This window comes from Choloepus didactylus, chromosome 6 (assembly GCF_015220235.1).
Source record: "Choloepus didactylus isolate mChoDid1 chromosome 6, mChoDid1.pri, whole genome shotgun sequence".
NCBI classification, from domain to species: domain Eukaryota; kingdom Metazoa; phylum Chordata; class Mammalia; order Pilosa; family Megalonychidae; genus Choloepus; species Choloepus didactylus.
Window position 1 is genome coordinate 60,567,059 of NC_051312.1, and position 21,222 is coordinate 60,588,280.

Sequence of the window (21,222 nt, forward strand, 5' to 3'; positions counted from 1 at the left end):
TAGAAACTCTTTAAAAAAACAAAATTTATTTTTTAATAACCTAATATTTCTGGCTATATTGTGATTATACATCAATCTGTAAATGAGTGTAGTAAAGAATAGTAAAGAATTATTTTCATTTTACTTAAAGCACAATTGAACAATCTCAGTCACAGATTACTTAGGTAACTTGAACAACATAACAAACTAGTAAGTCGAATAACCAAATCTGAATCCAAATCTGCCTAACTTTTCTATAGCTTTTCTCTATGCTTTTTTAACACTACCAGGTTGATTGTTTAAACAAAAGTAAATCACTATCAATGTTTAATTATTTTTCCTACACAATTATAAAATATTTTACCAAATAAACATTTCTTATTTCCATCTAAATTAAGTGGTAAGAGTTACTGGGAGAGGTAAGATATGAACTTCTGTCTTTGAAGACAAAGTTGAGTGGTCTCAATTATGTAATAGGCATTAATGGAGAATCTATAAAGAAAAATCATTATGTAAACATGGTTTCTCTCCCAACTAAGCTAACTTTTTTGAGGTTTACTGAATTATTAAAACAGATCTGTTAAATGATCTAGTAAAGGCAAAGATGGGACTGTCAAAGATAATAGTCTTTTTCATTTATCACAAGCCTGGTAATTAATGTATTAGCCTGCCAATGAGCTGCACTGGTAGTGAAATTACAAAAGTAGAATGAAATAGCTTACCGTGCATATGGATGTCTTTGTGATTTTCAGGGTAAAATCTGAAGAAAACTCCAAATCTGAGATAGAAGTTGTATGGCAATCTATGCGCTACCCATTAAAAAGAGGGAGAGAAGAGTCTAGTTAAAACAGTGGAAAACATGGCTCTGATATGCTACTCAACACACACTAAAGACATAATAGCATGAATTCAAATAAAAAAATGCTTTTCTATGCTTTTCATTTTGTACGTCAGTATTGAATACCTGCCACAATTTAGGGGAACATTTATAAATTATGTGTGAAAACAGTCAATATTTTCATAGGAACAGTCCACTTGAAAACATGCTAATGAAAAGGATGGATCAATTTCTTTTAGAATTCATATGTGCAACTGCATTTAGAGATAAACTTGTTAGATACTAAGAAAAACCACAATTTGGAAAGAACAAAGAGTAAAACTAACCATAAAATTCAACTAAGGAAAAAAATGGCCAAATATTTTTATTCTGTCCCGGTTAAAAACCTCCGTTTCACTTTGGAGAGTGGATGAAATTAACAGGAGCCTGATCAGAAGTACACTGTAAAAGTTGGCATTAGTTGATTTGCTATGAATAGATATAATACAGTAAACATAATTCACACACCAATATATGACTATACACATGAGGCACTACACTATTTAAAATAGTTAGACCAATTTTTTTTTTAAGTTACAAAACTTTTATTTGTAGGACAATTGGGGAACACAGAACAATCCATATTTAAACAAAAAGAACTGATTAATGTTAAAAAAAGAAAACATATATTATTTTTTAAACAACTTATATTTTTAGTCCTAGCAGTTTTCAGAGAGAAATTATCCCTTCCTCCCCATCTGCAGCTTTCTCCTCAACCTCAAGGCTTAGTTGGCTCTAACTTTACTTTCATAATCTGAGCCAGAGTCCAAATAAATCCCTGAACACTCACTAACACTGTCTCGGAGCCCCGAATGGCCCTATAAGCATCAAGCTGGCTGCACTTTTCTTTCCTTAAAAGCTGAATCCAATTTTAATTAGTTTGCTTTTGTTTAGAGACATTACATGTCTGTAAATCTATGCTAATTTTACACTTTAGCCATTTAAGAAAATTAATAGGAATTTACTGAATATCTACATTGTGCAGAGAATATTGATTATGAAAGTAATCATGTGACTAAAAAGAGGAGACACTATCCTGAACCTAGGAGGGAACCATATTTATTTGTCTAGCTAAAACAGATGAATTAAGGAGTTTTAAGAAAGCAATATGACTTTTCATTGCAAAAGTTATTGCACGTAAATTCAACACAGCAAAATTCACAATAAAACTCGAGATTAACATGGTTAAGAGTAAGATAATAAAACACAAAAGGGGTTAAGAGTAAGATAATAAAACACAAAAGGGTTAACCAAGAAATTTGAACACAGTAGGCCTTTAGCTCCTTGAGCAGAATCACTGTAATTATAATTACTTAATTTGAAAAGGCTGGGAGCAATCTGAATGAGAGAAGTTAAAATGTGTGGTATATATGATATCAATCTGGCTATAAATGAGAGGCTAGAATAAAGCCAGGGAGTAGTGATGAAGCAGAAATGACAATATAGCAGGACTTTTGCCTTAACTAAATCAAAATAAATGATTCAATCTATTTAGAGTTAGATTTTAAGGATTATGAAAGTGAGAAGAAGGAATTTCAATATAGAAGAAGTGCTTGTAAAGGAGTAATATAGAAAAGTGGTATTATGACCTCAGGGTATTTTAGACTGTTTTGAAGGCCCATATATAAAATCAGTATATTAATTTCAAATACTGAAATTACAAGGAAAACTAAGAAAAAATGGCAAAAAATAAAATTGGTACAATACCTACCTTAATACCACAAGGGTCTGAAATCAGAGTCTTTGAATCTACAACTTCCACAACAGCTTCTGGAATAACTGCTTTCTTCATGCAGGACATGTTGAAGCCATAGACATCATCCCAAAAGGCAATTCTATCAGCATGTTTATTCATATCACTCACTGCCACAAGGCTGATGGTGCAAATGTCAGGGTACACTGTAACAAATAAAATACCCAATAAGTTAGCACTATCTCCCTTTATCATAGAACAGTTAGTAACAGTTAAATAAAGGCTAAATACACTAGGATATCTACAGCTACTAGCAATAGGGGAGAAAAATTTCCCCCAAATTAATGAAGGTGTAAACCAAGGAAAACAACCAAATTCTATTTCGAGTCCTCTTTAAAAAAATATACATATCTATTATGATGGTAATAAAATACGAATTCTAATTAGGGGTACCTATTACAGTAAGTATAACAGGATGATATAACTAAAGAAATCCTGAAGTGAACATATTAATATTAAAATTCACATTATGCTGACTTGTTAAAAAAAAGTACTTAATTCTTTTGAAACATGCAGAAAGAGTCATGCAGAAAATTGTTAAAAAAGATAGCTAATGTAAAAAATCATGTGATGGAATTCTACAGTTGTGTAGAATGGTTTGCATTATGTTCTCCAACTTTTAAAAGGAAAGCTTTATGAGCATCAAATATAGGCCAGAAAAGCAGTTTTAATTTATAGATGTGGATAAGACACATCTCTTCACTCAAGAAACTTGTATGTAGACAATTTGGACAAATAAATGGGCAAAGTGCTATGAAAAGGGAAGTACAGAGTACTACAGGAGCTCACAACAAAAACAGCTAATTCAGACTGTCTAGAGCAGGGAACAGGGATATGATGTAAGACAAGAAACAGTTCTCAAGTTATTTAGGAGTTGGGAGAGAAAGTACATGCCAGGGAGCAGCATGCATAAAAGGTCACAAATAATAGATGGCATGGTTCATATATACTCTAGTTTGAGAGAAACAGTATCTCTGAGATAATAAGCCTAGAGGGGAAGGCAGTGAACAAAGAACACATGGCAGGGTAAGCTACATTAATAATTTGGGACTTTATTCTAAGAATAATGATAATACAAATGAAAAATTTTATATAAGGTAGCAATATGACCAAATTTCCAAAGACCACCTGGAGTGAAATATGAGAATGAATGGCAGTATCAGAAACTGAAACAGACAAATTAAGAGATAGTTGTTAATCTAGGTGACTTGAACTAGGGTAATGGCTGTGGGAATGGAAAGAAGAAATCTTCAAGGGATATTTGGGAGGTATAACTCATGGTACTTTGAGACTGGCTGGCTGAGAGGGTGAGGAAGAGGGAAAGTCAAGAATCAAGTTTTACCTTTAGCAAACGGAAGACTGTGGTACTAAGCCTTACAACAGGGAGTAAATAAGGGCAGATTCAAGAGGAATATGAGCGCTTAATGCTTATGGGGCAAACAAGTAAAACTTTCTGATTAGGCAGCTGAATATACAGGTCTGAAACTCAGAAGAGGTATCTGGGTTGAAGCTATACCTCAAGGGACCATGATCATAGAAAAGATCTCCTAGGGAGAGTATGATGAACACCAGAATTTAAGAGATGCACAGAAAAGGAGGCTGAGAAACTAGGGCAACAGAGTAAAAAGAAAACCAAGAATAAGTGTTAGGAAAGCCAGGGGAAAAGAGAATAATATTGATTTTCTTTCTTTCTTTTTTTTTTTGACTAGTAAATAAAATTAACTTGTCCTTCAAATATTGCAAATTCAACACTTTGGGATTCATGAATTAAAAAATAAACCACATTTTCCCGTATCAGTAAATTGAGAGCAAGCATAAATGTGCTGAAAATAATTCTAACTAGCTAAGGCAGGATTAATACAAAATAAATAATCCCATGATTATTAACTTATCTTCAGACTTAAACATTAGGGAAATTATCCTCTCCTTCCTCCAAACTTTTTCCTTCCTCCAAACTTTTTCCTTCTATGGCCTTGTGCGGGTAGCTGAGCTTGTGCCTCGACTTGCCAGGCCTGGGCCAGGGGACCTGATATCACCCCCTGGGGAGGGTAGTAGGTACGGGCGTGAGTGCCCTCTGCAGCCCCCCCGAGCCTGGGGAGCGAGGTCGGGGCAGCTCCCTTTTCCTCACCCAAAATGCCACTGGCAGGGGAGGCTTGCCGGAGGAAACCGCCTTTCTCCCAACTGCCCTTTCCCCACTTCCTTATCTCACCCACACACTCCCTGGTGCCAAGGCCACTCCTGCCACCGCCAGCGCGCATGCACCGTGGTCAGAACAACCCCCGCCCCGCTGCAACGGCTCCTGGATTCCTCTCAGAACCAATCCTAGCCCCTCTCCCTTCAATATTGCCATTTAAGGCTGCTTCACCTCCTTTCCAGCCCTGCCCTTCTTACCAGCCTATATAACCTGTAACCCCCCTAAATAAACTCTCTCTCTTTGGCGCATACTCCTACTGGATGAAGAGTGTTTTTGTCCTTATCGCCGCCCTCCACACCTTGCACGCCTCTCGCCGAGGACCCTGGCCACGTCCTCCGCCTCGCCCTCGCCTCCGGGAAAGAGCCCCCGCCGCCGGTACCCTTTAAGCAGCCCCGAGAGCTGAGGGCTCGGCTACCGGCCGCCACTCCCCCTAGAAGCAGTAACCCCGACCGCAGCCTTGGAAATTTTATTATTCAGTAACAGAAGCAAGGCTGAAATTCCACTAAACTGTCCTCCAAATTAGCCCATGATAAGATCTGTTGGCATCAAAGCAATTGCTTCTTCCAAATCTGACTTGTGAGATTCCCAGAAAAAAACAACTATGCCACATGCAAGAATTTTCTTAAGTCTCCCCTAATGACACATGTGAGGAAGGTGTGGGCTAACTGCACTGGGCTAGTCCCTTGCTGTTCAAACTGATGTACTTCTACTCTCCTCTTCCTCCACAAACAAGTTAAACCTTTTGTGTTTAAATTTTCTGATGTATAAAAATTCTTCAGATTTGATTTGTTATTGAAAATGCTTACAGAGCAAGAATATTGCTATAGGAAAGAACGTTTACTTTCTTGAACTAAGGTGAAAAACAGAAGAAACAAAATTCTGAAGCAAATTTAGATATCTGAATAGCTTCTTGATAAATCTTTTTAAGTAGATTTAATTTGACAATCATAGAAGTGTTTCTCACATTATGCCCTGTAATTTCATCCTTAAAGAGGAATGTGATATGGGTATACAGCTCAGGGGTCAGCAAACATTTTCTGCACAGTTAAATATTTTAGGCTTTGAAGACCATATGATCTTTCTTGAAACTACTCAACACCGCTGTTGCTGCATGAAAGCAGACACAGACAATAGGGAAAAAAATTAGCGTGGCTGTGTGCCAATAAAACTTTATCTACAAAAACAGGCGGCAGGCAAGATACAGACACCCGATACAGATGAGGGAGAAATGGATGAGGTCATTATCAAGGCCACCACACTGTACTGCTTCAGGGCTTGCCATTCATACTAGTCTCTGGGAATTGAATATCCTCCAGAGTTGAGCAGTGCACAGGCAAGTTACTTAACCGAGTTCATAAAATTATTCCATTTTAGAATGTTATTAAAAATATTAGGGGAATTTTTAAATTGCCATTAGTTTCTATATCAGGGTTACAGCCCATGTATGTAAAATCCAGCCTGCTGCCTGTTTTTATAAATAAAGTTTAACTGGAACACTCCACACTCATTAATTCACATATTGTCTATGGCTGCTTTGGTTATAAGACCAGAATGGAGAAGTTGGGACAGACTGTAGTATGGCCCACAAAGCAGAAAGTATTTACTATCTGGCCTTTTCCAGTAAAATTTTGCTGACCTCCGCTCTACCTCAAGCAATCTGATACACTAGTCATACTAATAAGAAAAAAGGATAACTTTTTTAAAAGGAAAAACTACAACCTAATGAAATGAATAAAAAAAGCAATTTGGAAAATATGATGGCAATAAGAAACTGAATTGGAATATGATTTTACTTTTTCTATGGTTGAGGTCTATTTTTAAGCTAATTATATTTCCCAAAGATACAGAATATCGTGGTTTTTGTATTTGCTAGAACTTAGAAATGATTTTTTTTTATTCTTTAGTAGGATCTATAAATATTCATAAAGGATTTATATCAGTGTTGTAAGTCAATCTTGTTCTATTTCTACCTTTACAAAGCTGGCTAAAATTTTGGGCTACCTGCCAGAATCTTCACATCACTCGTAACACATTTGTTATTTGATTTTTGTCAGATAGAAGCTATAACTGAATAATTATTCTTTCTTGTAAGTCAAATTAACAAAGCACTGATTGGACAAAAGCACCCTCTTAATGGATCATTTATAAATTCATGACTTCGACATCTGTGTCCTTCTCGATTCACTGCCCAGAATTCATCTGTCACTAGAACAATTCACATGGTGAACAAAGATGGGAAATACTTTATCCCTTAGAAATACCTACAAACTTCTGGATAAAAGGATAAGACTTTGATAAATCTAGAAACAATTCTTGGGAAACATAAGCATCACTAGTTGTATACAAATTAGCAGAGATAAAAGGTTTAGAACAAAAGGAGATAAATGAGTCAAAATGATGTTTCTTCACAATATATGGTTTTATCTTACAAGCATTAGAAAAAGGTTTACCAATCACGAACATACCAACAACACAGAGAAAGAGCTTAATGAAATAACTGTCAATACTAGCAAATGCTTGATATGCATAAAGGGAAATGTACATCAAATCAGCAGATGTTTTGAAGTTAAATAAGAGTAAAAATTGATTTCCAACTTATACAGTAATGGTGTCTTAAAAATTAATTATATACTTATTTGGAAACTGGACATATTTTCTCATTGTTAACTTATAAATAGTGAATAAGTTCCCAGGTGAGCCCACTAAAGCTTAGCTACGCTAAAATGTAGCTAAAATATGTATTAAAAATTTATGTGCAAAATAAAAGCAGAAAATGATACTATTTCAATAACACTGAATAAAACTAAAATAATAAATGTGAAGAAGAAGATGTGATTAGAAGATGAGAAAGTAGACAGTGATATATGGGAACATTAAAGGAAACCTCTAAGCACTATGAACTGGAATCAGTGGCTGATTATACTGAGATAATCTATGAAAAAGTGTAAAAAAGAAAGTGAAGGCAGGTGTTAATACCATGATGCTTAAATTAATTCCAAAGCTTTTATAAGATACAAATAAGCCAAACACAAATTTCATATTTCCAGCTATGACTCAGGAGGGGAATTAACATTTATTAAGCAACTACTTTATGGCCAAACATCTCATTTAGGCTTTTGAATGATTCTATAAAGCTTGATTATAATGATCATTTTACAGATGAGGAAATGAAGATCAGAAAAGTAAAGTAACTTGCCCAAATTACTGGTCTTCTTCAGCTACCTTATATAACTAGCCAGCTGATGAAGCTCATATTCAACTGAAGGTTTAACTGCAAAATCCATATGCTTTCCATCATGTCATGATGCCACACCTTATATTTTTTAAATGGAAGAAAGGGAAAGAGAGTAAATCTTTTTAAGGCAAATGGGCACTTGGAAGAGAAAGAGGAAGGAAAAAAGGGCTTGAGACATACGGAAGAGAAATTAACAGAAATAGACCCACACATACATGGTCAATTAATTTTCAACAAAGATCCCAACCAATTCAATGAGAAAGGATTGTCATTTCGACAAAGGATGCTGGAACATACAGATATCTCTATGGAAAAAATTAGCCTCTACCCTTACCTCGCACCATACACAAACATTTAATTTACTTGAAACGGATTGTAAGACCTAAATGTAAAAGCTAAAACTTCAAGAAAGAAATACAGAAAAAAAGATGTGTACATTCTTGAGTAAGGGAAAGATTTATGATAGGACATTTTTCTTAATATGAGAGAGAATGAGCACATGTTTAAGAAGGAACTGTTATTTCCTTTTCTTTGAACTGTCATTCATATTTTTTGCCTAATTTTCTATTGAGTTCCTGTTCTGTTTATTTGTAGGAGCTATTTATATGTTCAAGAGATTAACTTTTTTGTTGATGAAAGGAAATTGAAAATATTTTTTTAAAGTCTGTAGTTTCTCTTTTGACATTGCTTATGGTGTATTCTGTTACTCAGAAGTTTATAGATGTAATAAATTTATAATCTTTTCCTGTAGGACCTCTCCCTTTATTTAAAAATTCCCCACCCATCCACTCACCCATGAAGATAAAGAATTCAATTATTTCCTTCTAGTACTTTACTGTTTTGCTTTTTTTGCATCTAACCTTTGATTCATTTGAAATTTGCAGTGTACAGTTCATCATGTACATTAAACTTTACTTTTTTTTTTTTTTTTGCACAGAATGTTATCTAGTTGTCTCAACACAATGTACTACACGTAAATCATTTCCTCAAATATCTGAGATGCCGTATACAGTTGGGTCCATACCCGGGATTTTCTATTCTGTTCAACTCATCTGTCCATTCAAGAACCAATAATATACAGTTTTAATTACTGAGGAGTTATAATGTGTTTTAGTATTTGGTAGGACTATTCCCTTCCTCAGTGTCCTTCTACTTCAGAGTTTTCCTTGCCATTCCTGTTCATTTCCTTTCCATATAAACTTTAGAATCAGTCTTATTTAATTTTTTAAAATACCTGTTGGTATGGACTACATTACCTTTAGAAACTTTGTCCTATAAAAAATTTCAAACACATAAAAAATCATATATTTATCATCTGGCATCAACAATTGTCAAATGTTTTTCACTGCACTAAATTTTAAATTAACTTTGAGAGAACTGACATCTTTATGGCACTGAGTCTCTATACAAGAACACAGTTATGTCTATTTATTTAAATCTTTTTGTATCCTTTAGCAGTAAAGTTGAATTCATAAAATCTTCCTTATTTCTTATTATGTTATTTTTGTACCTCTATAATGCCCAAGTTCTTTTATTATTTGTGGTCATTTTTCAGTTGATTCCCTTGAAGTTTACATGTTCAAATAATACGGTTTACCAATATGGTTATATCACTCCCTTTTAAATTTTTAATCTTCCAAATTATTTCTCTTTTCTAATTCATTGTATAGTACCTCTGGTAAAATGTTTTGTATAGTGGCCATCAATATCTTGTTTTTAGTGTTTCCCCATTAAACATGATACACACTCCAGTTGAGAAAAATGTAATTTATCATATAAGACAGTATCCAACTATTCTTATCTTTTGAGCCCCCCCCCCCCCACCTCTAAGAATGTAAGCTGTATTTCACTATCCATGGAGCTGGGCATATGGTTTAGCTTCTTATCCTATTAATATGACTAACTACACAATATTTAGGCCCAAATTACCCTTGTATGTTTTAATATCTATAATCATGACTGCCTATTTTCTTTTTGCTTGGATTTGCCTGAATATCTTTATTCAGACTCTTAAGTTTAATTTTTCTGTATTATTTTGTTTTAGGTTTATCTTTAAAAAGTGCACAGTACTGGGTTTTCTTTTGTGATCCAATCTGAATTTTTCTTTTAATAGGTAAGTTTAAACCATTTACATTCATTGATACAATATTTTTTTCTGTATCTTTTCTGTATCTATAGTATTTCTTTTCTTTTTTCTAAGTAGTTTATTACATGGTCTTTTTGCTTTTTTCTGAGTATTAGTTATACTAGTGGCTAACTTTTTAATTAAAACCTTATATAATACCTTTAGTTTTCCATTTTCAACACTATTTACTAATCTTCTATCATAACTAATGATGAAATTATGGTATTTCATTGTCCCTCATCTTCCCTTCCCTCTTTTTAATCAACCAATTATTTTTTAATTAAAAAGATATTGTACTGATAATAATAACAACAGATACGGAGGTGAGGATAGAGTTAGTACACAGCTTTAACATATTTTTCAGTAAAGTTAGGAATCATATCTTGTCATATAATTCATTTGACCTGAAGGAGCAGGGAACTGCTACTTCCTTTTTTCTTAAAAGTAACATTTATTGAGGTTTAATTTACATGCATTAAAATTCATCCTTTTCGGTGTCTAGTTCTGTGTGTTTTGATAAATACATATAGTCCCATGTCATCAGCACCACTATCAGGATATAGATGGGATCTAATCAATAGTATCATATAATGATTACCTTTATAGTGCTAAATGCACATAATTTTTATTATTTGATTTGTCGGCTTTAAATGATATTCTCTAATTACCTGCTATTAAAGTAACTGAAGTACAAATACTTCCTCCCAACTGCCTTCTACCTTCCCTTGCTAATTTTTATGAGATAACATTTAACACTGTTAGGATATAAAGCATTTACATTCTATGTTTTCATCCTAAAACATGAATTTGTTTTAGTCTTAATTTTAGTTATAAAAACACCCATTGCTCATGACCAAATATTTTCCTAGCTTTTTTCATCATGTCTCGGTTGGTTGAACGTAAAACAGTTCGATTCATGACATGTGATTAGCGCTTAATATCTCTTACCGAGAAGAAGTAGTTCTTAGGAAACTCACTTTCATAAACTTTACAAAATTATTTTTATTGGTAGTAAAAGTAGTAGAAGGGTGTCTCTAAAGTATTGTGTAACTGCACAATGATAACGGGGGGGATTCATATCTATGTTTTCTATTATGTATCTGTTTTATAAAGCCTTTACTCCATGCCATTATATAGTGAGACATACATCTAACCAAAACTCACATAAAAATGAATACCGGTCCCATCATGCATATATGGCTCTTCAACACTTATGTTCTCTTATAATGCAATCAGTCTTTCTATACTTTTACACTATAAATTGCTTAGTAAATTTTTCCTTCAGAAAAACACAAAGGAAAACTTTGCTTTGTAATAAAAGAATGAACATCTAGATGATTAGCGATATTCACCAAGGCATACTCAAATATGGAAATAGGCTAAATCACTTCATGTTACTCTTTTTTCTGACTTTTCCTTCTTTTATCTCGCTTGTAAAAATAAGTAGTTAAATGCTGGCCTCTCTCAAACGCACCTCCAGATTATCTTAACACCAATATTATCCATATAAAAATTTATGAAAAGAGCTAGACTTACGAGCCTTCACTTTATCCTTCTGATGACGAGAAATGACTCCACCATTGTTTCATCATCTATAGCCTCATTATTCTTACTGCTATAGTTTCTAAATGAATTTCACCAACAATTTGATTTAAATGTATTAAGATGCTGTCAGTCCTTCAGTAAGATCAATGAATACAATTCAGAGAGGTGTGGAAACAATTTTCTAAACATCCACTATGTTCTGGTTTGCTAATGCTGCCGGAATGCAAAACACCAGAGATGGATTGGCTTTTATAAAAGGGGGTTTATTTGGTTACACAGTTACAGTCTTAAGGCCATGAAGTGTCCAAGGTAATGCATGAACAATCCTTCACTAGAGGATGGCCACTGGCAACCAGAAAACCTCTGTTAGCTGGGAAGGCACGTGGCTGGAGTTGTTCCAGAGTTCTGGTTTCGAAATGGCTTTCTCCCAGGATATTCCTCTCTAGGCTTCAGCTTCTCTCCACAATGTCACTCTCAATTGCTCTTGGGGCATCTGTCCTCTCTTAGCTCCTCTGGAGCAAGAGTCTGCTTTCAACGGCTGTCTTCAAACTGTCTCTCATCTGCAGCTACTCAGCTCTCAGCTTCTGTGCATTCTTCAAAGTGTCCCTCTTGGCTGTAGCTCCTCTTCAAAATGTCACTCTCAGCTGCACTGAATTCCTTCTGTTTGTCAGTTCATTTATATGGCTCCACTGCTTTAATTTAGACCCACCCTGAATGGGTGGGGTAACACCTCCATGGAAATTATCCAATCAGAGTCATCAGCCACAGTTGGGTGGGGTGCATCTCCATGGAAACACTCAAAGAATTACAATCTAATCAACACTGATACCTCTGCCCACACAAGACTGCATCAAAGAACATGGTTTTTTCTGGGGAACATAACACATTCAAACCATCACACACTAGAACAACTTAAAGGCAAAAATCAGGGTTCCATAAAATGCACTTTAGTAAGGAAACAACAGTGTATAGTGAAAAGACTATGAATACTGGAGCAGGCAGATCTGAGTTTAAAAAAAAAATCAAGGATTGGTTACTTAATAAGTACGACTCAGGATGTTTTGAGTATTAAATGTAACAAGATAAATAACGGCCAAGTCAATTACTTGGTAATTATTATTACTACAAATAGTAGATAACAGTAATTATTAAACATTAAGTATAGTAGTCAAAAATGTCATTGCAATTATGGAAAGATATAACTAATTGCTGTGGGGTTAAACATATCTAAAAGAATTCTAGTCAGGTTCATGTCAGAGATCAGGAAGATATCTTGAAAAGGTTGTGGAAAATATAATCAAAAATAAGCATATTTTTAAAAAGAAAGTCAATTTATTTAAATGCTATTAAAAAAACAAAGTCTATTGTTATGGAGATTTTTCTCTGCCCTTTATGTCTTGGTCTTCTTGAATTTTACCTGTGCCATAACTGCTACAGTAATTTCACAGAATATGGATGGGCAGGAGGAATAATCATGATTAAGGGCTTTATGTCATGAGTTCAAAATATCTCCCTTTTCATTCACTTTCACAGAACAGTTTATCAACTGTACTCTGACCATGGACCCTTATGTTGATTATGAAGCTCTGAGAAAGGGAAAGTGCAGAGTTGAGTGAAGGAGGACAGATGTTATTCAATTCAGTTTTAATGATACAATTCAATAAACATTTATGATGCTTAATCTATGCTGTAGGAGGTACAAAGCATATCAAAGAGACAAAGATGATCAAAACATAATTCTTGCCCTGAAGGAGAACATTTTGTTTGCATACAACTGTTCACAGCAGAAAGCCTGTAAAAAGCACAATCTTATGCTGAGAATACAAAGTTAATATGGTTAAACCCTTTCCAGACACATGAAAACAAAGAATCCTAAATTTATTGGAATTCATTTTAGGTATGTTACACTTAAAGTCATGGAAAATTTGCCATTAAAATGAATAATCTCCATCTTAGTATGAAATATTCTATGGGAAAAAAGGAACTAAATGACAGGATTAAAACCAAAAGAAAAAGAGTACCTGTTAGATTTTTTATTTGAATATCAAAAGCTTCCAAAGCCTAGTCCTTGTTATTTTTATAAAAAGTGTTACTGAGAATACCATTAACTTGGAGCCCTGCATGTCTTACATAATGTTTCATTATCAACAATATAGTAAATGAACGTCTTACTGCTTGTTCTAATGGTAACATCTTTCACTTCTACTGGGAACTTTCCCAGCCATGCATAGTTTATTTGAAATCCAAAGGTTCATTTGGTTCCACCAGACTGAAATAAGAATATTAAAATCAGAATTTTATACTCACCTGAACCTCCTTTTGCCAAGTATTTGTTCTTTGCATAAAGGACAGAATCTAACATTGATTCAAAAAGAAGAAAATAACCCTGAATAAAAAAGGAAAAAATGGATTTTAGAAATGAGCTATAGCTTCATAAGCAAATAAATTTAAATTTCTGGGCTACTCTTTTAATATAAGATATATTTTTGTCTCTGCCATATAACATTCTGTAAAGTATGAAATTATTTTTTCACAGTAATTTCTTTACATAATAGCTATTAGAAAATCATGCCAGGGTATAAAGTGGACTCAAAGAATTTATTACAGTAGAATGTATTGAATGTTTTTTACCTGTCTTTCCACTTTTCAGACTACTGTTTGTCCTTCATTAAAAGGAAAATTTCAAACAGTCTACATAACTGACTGTAATATCGCAATATTAATCTAGAGCAGTGGTTCTCAACTGGGTGAGATTTTGCTTTCTGGGGGACATCTGGCAATGTCTAGAGACACTTGATTCTTACAACTGGGGATGGAGGTGCAATTCACATGCAGTGGGTAGAGGCCAGGGATGCTGCTAAACAGCCTACAAGGCACAGGACAATTCACAACAGTAACTGTCAACAGTGCTGAGGTTGACAGCACCTATTCTAGAGCACCATTTCTCAAACTGTATCCTGTCCAGGGATTTCTCCCTGGCAAAAATAACAATAAAATAATCAAATAAAATAAAGAGTTCCTTATTCAAATGGACTTGAGATTCATAATACACATTAACATTAGCACATGAAAAGTTCTGAGAAGTAGTATTGTGGTAAAGAGAACTGTTGAATATATTTTAACCTGGTATTGCCCACTTTTTAACTACAAAACTTTTTTTTTCCTATTTAATATCTATCAATACCTTGCAGCACTAGTGCTGCTTTAAATCCAGTTTGTGAAATTCTGCCCTCATATACTCTAGCTTTTAGAGTATAGTCATGAATCCTCTACCAAGAAAGGCTAATATAATAAGCACAGCACGAATGAAAGGAGAATTTGCCACTATTGGTGTCACAAACACAGTACATTCTAATAGTATGCCACACAGTTTACTAAAGAAATGATGAAGTATAGAAATTAATGCTGGCCTGTCCATTCGTTCTCCTTCTAGGCCTCCTTCCAACCCCGAACAACAGGCAAAGTAAAGTATTCAACACAGTTCTCTGCACATAATATACCTTATTACTGCTTAAGGTGAACCAATAAGAATTTGATACTAACGTTAGCATTCTAAAACATAAATGTTCTCACTCACTTGATTTGTGTAAAAAAATCCGACTTGTGGGATAAATAAAATATTCTTTAACCACATAAATAAAAATTCTTAAAAGCTTCTCCAGAACAAGAAAAACCTGCAAACTCAGAATGGATAATCTTCACAAGACATTTGCAGCAAATTTAAATGTATAGAAAACACAGCTCTCATGCTTGAATCACTTATAGAACCTAGTTAAATTGCTGCTAGCAATTTTGTATTGGAATATACCTAGTCCCCATCCCATCATACTAATTCATGGATAAGAAAATAATTGCTTACAAAGGACAGCAACAAAGCTCTTTTATTAATTTGCTTACGTTAGGAAAATGAAGGATTTGTGGAAATCGCTTTTCCAGGTAAAGTACTTCACAGCGGTATGTCAAACTCTCACAAGTTAGTTCATCATTGATATCAGCTGTGCATTCAAAAAACAAGGGACTTTTGGAATTCAACCAAGAAATCTGCACCAATCTTACATAATTCATGCAGATCTAAATATACAAAAAATGCCTACAAATAGGTATTCCTCCTAATAAAAGAGGAATTATTAAAAGAGTCTATTTACCTTCTGGGAAAGAAAAGCTGGCTAGTGAAATATCTAACAGATCAGTGGGAATTTAAATGGTCCCTATTTGCAAGACTGTTGCATGTTAAGACAACATTAAAAGTGTAAAGTTTACCCTTTAATACAAATTAAGTATTCCTTATAATCCATTGTCTTTTGGAAGAGGACAAAAAAAAAAACTTGTTTTGATTTGGCACTGTGTCAAATAGTTTTTTGTTTTCACCAAAATAACTAGCTAAGTCTTAAGCATTTTACTTCGTATGCTTAAATTCCATCTTAATAATATGTACTAAAAACAAGCCAAAAATCAACTGAAATTAGCCCCCTCTAGCAACATGCTCATTTACTGCATTTAATACTAAGTTATTATTAGCCAGTCATCAGAGATCAAATTATACCACATTTATAGAGGTACTAGTCAAAACCAATAGTATAGTAGTTAAGAGAATGGACTCCTGGATTTGAAGTCCAGCTGAACTCCTTATCTCTAAGTGACCTTGGACAAATTAAATTAAGATCATCAAGCCTCAGTTTCCTCATCTGTGAAGCAGCAATAATAATGCTATATACTTCAGAGGGTTGTTGTGAGGATCAAACATTAACATACATGTAAAAGGGTTTGGAACACTCAGCTAAGTTTAGCAGAAAAAGAACTATTTAAAAAATATTTCTGAAGGGCTATTTGGAATTTTTAAATCATGTTTAATAAATTAGAAAATACAGGCTTTCCAAACTGTCCATCACATAACGTTTATTTAATGAATGGTCCTATATTACAACCCATGAGTCAGGACTAAAATTCCTATTTTTTTTCAGGGTTCTATCAGAATACATTTTCTTATGTCATTTGTTTCTACAGACCAGCCAAGACTATGTGTGTGCAAATAAAAAATATAAAACCACTCAAAATTGTTTGATCAAATTGGCCAAATTAGTGATAATTCCAACTTGAAGGTTCTTCATGCAAGTTAATCACAGGGATTTTTTTTTTGCCCACTGGGCAAAAAAACTCAATCTTACTTAATACTTTGAACTTTGATATTTACAGTTAAGACTTTCCCAGATCTACTTCCTTTTAAAATAACAAACACTTCCACATAACCTATGATGACTCACTTTTGATAAGATTATCATTATCAGTAATTATTATTTGATAATTATTATCAGACAATGAGAGATAGTTCCTAAGATTATAACTATTTAAACTATTAAAAAGTTTTATTAAAAAATTTAAAAACATGTTTTAATTTGTATATGAAGGAAATCAGTCCTAAAGATGTTAAAGTGACTTATTTAAGTAATGCAGCTGGATAAACAGTATTAGACAATTTTTAGCTCCCCTTACAAAGCACTGCCTTTAAGATTCAATTCCAACTACTGCTGAAGTTAACAGTGAGAGAGCATGCAAACAAGTGAGAGAAAGAAGATACTCATCCCTAACAACAAAAACATCCTTCCAGAAATGCCATGTCTTTGCTTCCCAGTTTTTTAGCCAGTCATGAAGAATCTCCCAAAGCAAATGATTAAAGCTTTTCTGGCTATATGTCAAGGATTTAGAACAGTGCCTGGCACATAGTTAAGACAAAAAACTCAGGAAACACCACATCACATGACTTTTTAACTTGAGGGAAGTAACCATACAGGTTTGGCTACTGTAGGGTACAAATGGGGCTAAAGTGGATAGAAGCAGAAAGCTAAAGCAAGTCTTTCTTCTTTCACCTTTTTCTATTATCTATCTCTTTTTGCTCTCTTCATTGGTGTGGGATTAAAAACAGTACCCTCCTCTCTATTTTTGATAATATCTTTTTCATTCCAGTACCAAGTTTTGCTTACTTAAGTATACTATGAGGTTCTATTCAGTAAAAGTGGTTTCTGAACCTCTTCTGAACTACCAAATCAGTAGGAAAGTATCCTTGCAAAACAGGGATAGATAATACATTTCTTCATATTTAGGAAATAAAATTATTTAAGACTCATAATGAAGACTGACAATTCTTTTGGTCATTCATTTCATTTGTTATTCAGATTCTGCTCAACTATTAAACCTCCTTAAAAATGACTTCTCTGATGACCCTATGTCATCCTTGACCAAACTCCATCTCTTTACCCTACGTGTTGTGTTTCTTCACAGAACTTACAAATAAAATTAATAATGTTGGGTTTTTTTTTTTTGTCTCTTTACTACAATGTAAGCTCCAAGAAGAGGAAGAATTTTGTCCAGATTAGAAACCTGTGTAACTGAATAAATGAAAAAGTTATTAATACTATGTACATGTATCATTATATATTGTTAAAATGAAAACACTGCTATTTTTCTGGTACAAGTTAAAATTCGCTATTTTAAAATATGGTTACATTTTCTAAAATTAAAATTCCCAAGTAGTAATAATGTTGATAATTGTTAAAATTCATTGTAATAAGTGTCTTTACCAGGATTATCTAATTATTTCTTAGGAAACCCCCCAAAGCACATTTTATTGCTTTTCCTGTGTAACTGATAAGGAAACTGAGACTTAGAAATGTTAAAGAACTTAAAATAATATGACCTGAAAAGTAACTCGTAGTCACAAAAACAGTTGAATGAATGAGCCAGAATTTGAAACTTGTTCTGCTTAATTGCAGAGGTCAAGTTCTGAAACACTGCTCCATGTGCTCCTTAAACTGTTTTGCCTGATTGAAAATAAGATTTAGCAGTATACTACATTTGTGATTAAGAACCCATGAGTTCCTAAATGAAAAATTTCCCTTAGAGCATATTAAACATCAGAATTTATAATAAGTATATGATTCGTAATATTTCAGAGTTACAGCTTAGCTGGCATCTAGCTCTTAGCCACATGTAGTGAAAATATTAGTTTTTAAAAAAACAATGCACCTATTAGAATATATGCAGTACTGATATATGACATTTGTGAGATAAATTTATATACTTAGTTAAAAATATTAGCAGATGAAAAGATTCACTTAAAATATTCCGAATGATATTGTCCTTTCTCTCAACTTTCCACTTTGCTAAACATCATTTTACTACTGGTTCCCTATGTGACAGAGCAGCCTTTAAGTTCCAGAATTGTCGTTGGTTCTGAACCAAGTCATTTATTACTGATATCTGAAGGCTTTGATCCAACTGCCCTGCGCATCTGTAGCATAACACAGACTGTAATTTCACAGTCTGCTGCCTCACCTGTAGGGGTGCCATCTGGAAGGAGAATTATACCCGACATTTTCTCCCATGATGCTCATGGAGCCTCTTTTTTTTTTCCAAACTGATATTTACTTTATAAAATTAAATCTTACACTTACCACTTCAAAAATTAATTACTACAAAAGGAACATATTAAATTAAATCTGGGAACAGATTATTAAAAATATTCATTGAAATGCGAAACTTGTTTTTGAAGTGCATGCTCATGGTATCTTCCTGGAATAGATACATTTGTGATATAAGAGACTTGTGGTACCCTCAATATAAGGCACTTCTCTAATTTTTTAAAATTCAAATGACTGAATTACTGATACATCCTTAGGTAAAACTTAACAATTTAAAAACATGAAGGAAAGGAAAGCTAAAAATAAAATGAAGAGTTAATCTGTAAAAAAAAAATCTGGTGACAGTCAATAATACGGAATTATTTAAAGATAAATTAAAAGATAACCTGTGACAAATATGCAGGCCTATATAAGCTAATCAAAATTTCAAAGTAGTTTATCTCTGAAGCAATAATAAATATTTGAGGGCATATTTTCCCAATACTACTCTCAATTCTGTAAGATTTATGTAGATAGAAATTTACCTAATATGATTGGGGCTGGTCATCAACTGTTAACTGAAAATGATACATTTTAAAGTAAAAACATACAAATTTATATTCATTTACCAATACTCTTAGAAGAGGGGACCACTGATTGGAATCTTTATCATCTTTGCATAAATTATACTCACAATGGATTATAAATAATTTCCAGATTTGGTTACTTTAAAATAGAAGAGGAACCTAAGGACACTTGCAGGGTGGAGAATCCATCTCAAATTTGGTAATTCCCATCATCTCACCCCTAGTCTTTCACAATTATTTTACTTATCTACAGCAATTTTTTTTTTAGTGATTTGCCCTTACTGAGTTTTTCTAACACAATTTAGTTTTCATACAAAAAACCAACTAGAACCTTTTTGCAATCTTGCTCAACTGTTTATGTTACTATTTAATTGATTTTACATAAATAAACAAGCAAGCCAACAGCTCTTGGTAAACATGCAACTCAACTGTTGGGAGCATTAACAGTGGAAGGACTCTGCAAGTAGCTTCTTAGTTGTAAGTGTTCAGGGAGTCACAGGAATCTAGCAGTGTGTTACACAAAACTAATGCACAACACTTGTTAATCTGGTGAGTTAGTTAAATGCAGGTTGGTTAAGGGAGCTTTTATTGTATAGCCATGTGACAATATATCCTGCAATGATGTCACCGCCTCAGGAAACTCTTGAAGTCTCAGACTCAGGTGGCTTTTATTATACTCACTCAGTGTATAATGTAGTTTTCCTTTATAACAACCATATTTCAATTGAGCAATTATCTTTTTAAAACTTGTGTAGGAGAGGCAGGGCAAGATGGTGGCATAGGGAGGTGTGAAATTTAGTTAGACCCCTAGAACACATAGCAAATAGCCAGAAACAACTAGTAAATAATCTGGAACAAATGTTAGGGGGACTTCTGTGACCGGACAATGTTGTACACCAGTCAGGAATGGGAGGAACAGCTGAGATCGCAGCACAGAACTGTAAGTAAAGCTCCTCAAACTGCAAAGCTGGCACCCCTCCCCCATCAGCTCGGCTTGCTGATTTGGAACGTGGGGAAAAGAAGCAGTCCTTGCCAGGAGCATGGGAATATAGCTCAGTCAAACTCCAACTGTGGTATTAATTAACAAATCTGGACTTCCTAATATAACCTATGAGCACAGCAAAACCTGCAGCAAACAGGAAAGGACCCTGTGGGGCTAATGGAAAAAAATACATAAATAAATAAAAAGAGGCTTTTAGAGTTGGCTGAGCTCAGAATACTGGGAAAGGGCTGTGTCCCAAGAAAAGGGGCACAGAGAACCGTGTACCAACACCGGTCAACCAATGAAACTGTGGAGCTGAGGACTGGCTCTGAAGAGCAGACTTCTTTCTTTTTTCCTATTTTTTCCTCTCATTTTAAGTAGCTCGTTACAGAAACCCTTAGGTATTCAATTGTCAGCAATGACCCAGGCAAGGGTAAAGTTAAGATAGTCAGCAAGTCAAAGGAAAAACTCAAGTGTAGGAGACAATTCCGTAAAGGGATTATTTTCCCTAAGAAAAGGGAGGGCAGGGCCCAGCTAAAGCAGCTGCCCTC

At 34.1% G+C, this 21,222-nt stretch overlaps 1 protein-coding gene across 5 annotated transcripts in view; it reads right to left on the reverse strand.

Annotated features, from left to right (window-relative positions):
• Window positions 1-21,222, reverse strand: part of PRMT3 (protein arginine methyltransferase 3) — a 186,414-nt gene that overhangs the window by 67,107 nt on the left and 98,085 nt on the right. For all 5 annotated transcript variants that reach the window (XR_005217397.1, XM_037839241.1, XM_037839242.1 and 2 more), the window contains 3 exons: window positions 14,016-14,094; window positions 2,568-2,755; window positions 702-788 (listed from right to left, as the gene is read on the reverse strand). Coding sequence is in view for 4 of the 5 variants with exons in the window: in XM_037839241.1 (XP_037695169.1) it covers window positions 702-788; window positions 2,568-2,755; window positions 14,016-14,094 (354 nt within the window). In the remaining variant the exon portion in view is untranslated. The remainder of the gene's footprint in view (window positions 1-701; window positions 789-2,567; window positions 2,756-14,015; window positions 14,095-21,222) is intronic.